The sequence below is a fragment of the Zea mays genome, chromosome 7 (genome assembly GCF_902167145.1).
Source record: "Zea mays cultivar B73 chromosome 7, Zm-B73-REFERENCE-NAM-5.0, whole genome shotgun sequence".
NCBI lineage: Eukaryota > Viridiplantae > Streptophyta > Magnoliopsida > Poales > Poaceae > Zea > Zea mays.
Window position 1 is genome coordinate 15,088,939 of NC_050102.1, and position 2,846 is coordinate 15,091,784.

Here is a 2,846-nt window from a genome sequence, read left to right on the forward strand (position 1 = left end):
CGGCCAGCGAACCACAGATGTCGGAGGGACTCGATGGCGCATGAGGTGGTGCTCCTCGGTCGACGGTGGATGGGTGGAGCAGCACAGGGGAGCAGAGGCATAGGGTGTAGTGTGCTGTTGTGCGGGAAGAAGAGCCTAGGAGTTCGCAATAGACGACAGCAGGGTGTATCTTTACTACTATTAAGGCTGTAAGGGGTAGGCTGCCTCCCCTAGTTCTGCCTTCGGTGAATCTGCACCGTCCGTTCGCTTCCGTAAATCTACACTGTCCGCCCGCCCACGTCCACGTTCGTCCCCCCGCCTCCCCCCTCCCCCTCCCCCACCCCGCGTGAGCCGCCGCCGCCCCGCCTCCCCTCTCCACGGGTCGAGATCGATCCTCCTCCCAAATCAAATCCCCAAACCCCGGGCCACTGCTCCGCTCCTCCTCCTTGCCGCCATGCGGTTGAGCGCCGACGAGCATGCCCGACGCACCCTATGGCTATGGAGGTCCGCCGCAGGGTTCCGCCGCCGCACGGGAGCGCCCCACGGCGCCAGCAGGCGACCGGCGGCGAGGGGCAGCGGGTGCGTGTGCAGGCGGGGGACGCGCTGCCACTGCCGATCCGGCACACGAACCTCATCTTCTCGGCGCTGTTCGCCGCGTCGCTGGTGTACCTGATGCGGCGGTGGCAGGAGAAGATCCGCGCCTCCACGCCGCTCCACGTGGTCTCCCTCGCCAAGATCTTCGCTCCTCCACTTTATTACACATCCCGGCAAATTCTTGGACCCGACGCGATCAACCCCCTCCCCCCGCGCGATCCAGCCAAGCCGCGCCACCGCCAGCGCGCGCGTGCCCTAACTACTGCTCGGATCTGGGAGCAGCCAGCGGCGCTCCCTCACGTGGTCCCCGGCGACAAGGGGGGTCGGAAGGCGGCGCAGCTGAGATGCGACGCGACGCGGTGCCGCCACCCACCGCCCCCTCAGCCTCCTCCTCGTCATCCCTCTTCAGCGGCGGCGAGCAGCTTTTCGAGTTCGGGCCCAGCCCACTCGTCTTTCTGCCCCTACTCCTGATCCAGGGCGGCGGCATGGACCTCTCCCGCGTCGGCGAGAAACTCCTCAGCTCTATCCGCTCGGTCCGCTCCCTCTACCTCCTCCCACCCACCCCCGCCGCGCCCCCTTCCTGTCTTGAGGTCCTTTACGCTTTCTCCCTCCTTTCATGGCTTGCTCTCGCACATTGTCGAATCAATGAGGCAGAGGTCGCTCACATTTGTTTCGAACCTTCTGTAGGTTCCAGAACGAGCTGCGGCGGCAGCAGCAGCTGCACGGGCGATCGCTGGGTTGCCACCTCACGAGAGGATCAATCTGCCATCCAATTCGGAGGATTTGGTCTCCATCTATGGGAGCAACCCCCAGGGCCAGGTCATGGAGGAGCTCGAGGAGGTGTTCTATGAGGAGGTGAGTGCTGCATTGGCATAGATTTGGTTGTCTGCTGCTTTCAAGGATTGATGTGTTTTGAGTTTGAAATTTGAATTATTCACAGGAGTTTGATCCAATAAAGTACATTATGCAAAGTATTCCGGACGAAGGCAGTGATGCCACCTATTTCGATGAGCAGGTTAGTGGCGCCAGCTTTTGTTTTTCATTCTAGGACATTGTGAACGAAGTACATGCTAAGAAAACTTATGTGTACCATGATTCTGAGTAACGTGTGCATGCATAAGTGCACATAGCTACATTGGTAATGGTTTGGTGTCGGTTTCAAGAATGAGAGCTATGACCTGTGTAGAAGAAACCATCTGTTTTGTCGTTTAGAAGCATTCTGGTTATCCATTAACTGTAATTGGTACCAATGTTCTGCTCCACTTGCATGAACGTGTGCTTGTTAACCAAATTAATGTCATCTATTTTTCTAAATCTTTCTTCTTTTCAGTCTACGTTGAGATTAGCGCAGCTTGACAAGATTGCAGAAAGATTGCCGCACCATGTTATGGGTCACCATGAAGAAATGGGTATGCCTCCCACCAGAGTAGAGAAGAGGTTCAGAGTTTAGTTGTCTTCTCTCTACATAGGATTGGATAGTTTCCAATTGCATGTTTTTTTTGGTTTCCATCTGATACTTTTCATGAATTTGCATCACCTTCGACATGTTAAAGGTTGTAATTCCCTTTAGCTATGAAATAATGAAGATATCTAATGCTGCTCCAGCCTTAGTTGTGCTACCAAAATGTGATCTTTATTGTCTTCCTTTTAAGGACATTTCAGATTACTGATATTTAGTTTTGGCCAGTGAAGGGGATGCAGTTAGTGATGGAATTAGAACAAGACTTAAAAGTTGCAAATGTAATATGCATGGTAATATCTTGTGAAACTTTGTCCTTTCTGACATTGTTTGGTACCTTCTTTTATATCTAGGACTCTATGCCTTACAATCTTTACTACTATTAAGGCTGTAAGGGGTAGGCTGCCTCCCCTGGTTCTGCCTTCGGTGAATCTGCATCGTACGCTTGCTTCCGTATGGTGGAAAAAGCCTTCCCTTTTGGCCTGCGCAATTCGAGATTCCAGAGGACCACGGCGGCGGCCGGATCGGGGTGGCGGCGCGGTTCGGTCGTCGCTGAGCGGAGCTGATGCCCCGCGCCTCCTGTGAGGTGAGACTTCTTTTATGCGCTCCCCTTCTCGCCTGCTCTACTGCCTCGATCTGGTTGCGCCCAAGGCCCACCGGCGGCGCAGCGCGGTACCTAGCTTCCTGTTCGGCGCGGCAGCGAAAGAGGTGGCGTGGTTGGGGGCGACCGATGCGTTCATTCTACAGCCTCTCGAGAGGAAGTGTGACATCCCAAAATCCCAACCCAGGTTTGAAACCCTAAACCCCCCTAATT

General features: G+C 55.1%; 1 protein-coding gene across 1 annotated transcript; it reads left to right on the forward strand.

The window, feature by feature from the left end:
• The first annotated feature begins 917 nt into the window (after positions 1–917).
• On the forward strand, positions 918–2,588 carry LOC103633740 (uncharacterized). The gene is made up of 6 exons (XM_008655433.2): positions 918–1,163; positions 1,261–1,428; positions 1,514–1,588; positions 1,904–1,982; positions 2,261–2,325; positions 2,529–2,588. Exons 1-6 carry the CDS (start codon positions 918–920, stop codon positions 2,586–2,588), a joined length of 693 nt encoding a protein of 230 aa, XP_008653655.1.
• The last annotated feature ends 258 nt before the right edge of the window (positions 2,589–2,846 follow it).

Excerpts from the sequence above, each read along its gene's own strand:
- LOC103633740 (XM_008655433.2), top strand. The coding sequence starts at position 918 with ATGCGACGCGACGCGGTGCCGCCACCCACCGCCCCCTCAGCCTCCTCC. Across the intron at positions 1,164-1,260 it reads CGCCCCCTTCCTGTCTTGAG|GTTCCAGAACGAGCTGCGGC; the intron begins GTCCTTTACGCT and ends AACCTTCTGTAG. Across the intron at positions 2,326-2,528 it reads TTGCAAATGTAATATGCATG|ATTCCAGAGGACCACGGCGG; the intron begins GTAATATCTTGT and ends GCGCAATTCGAG.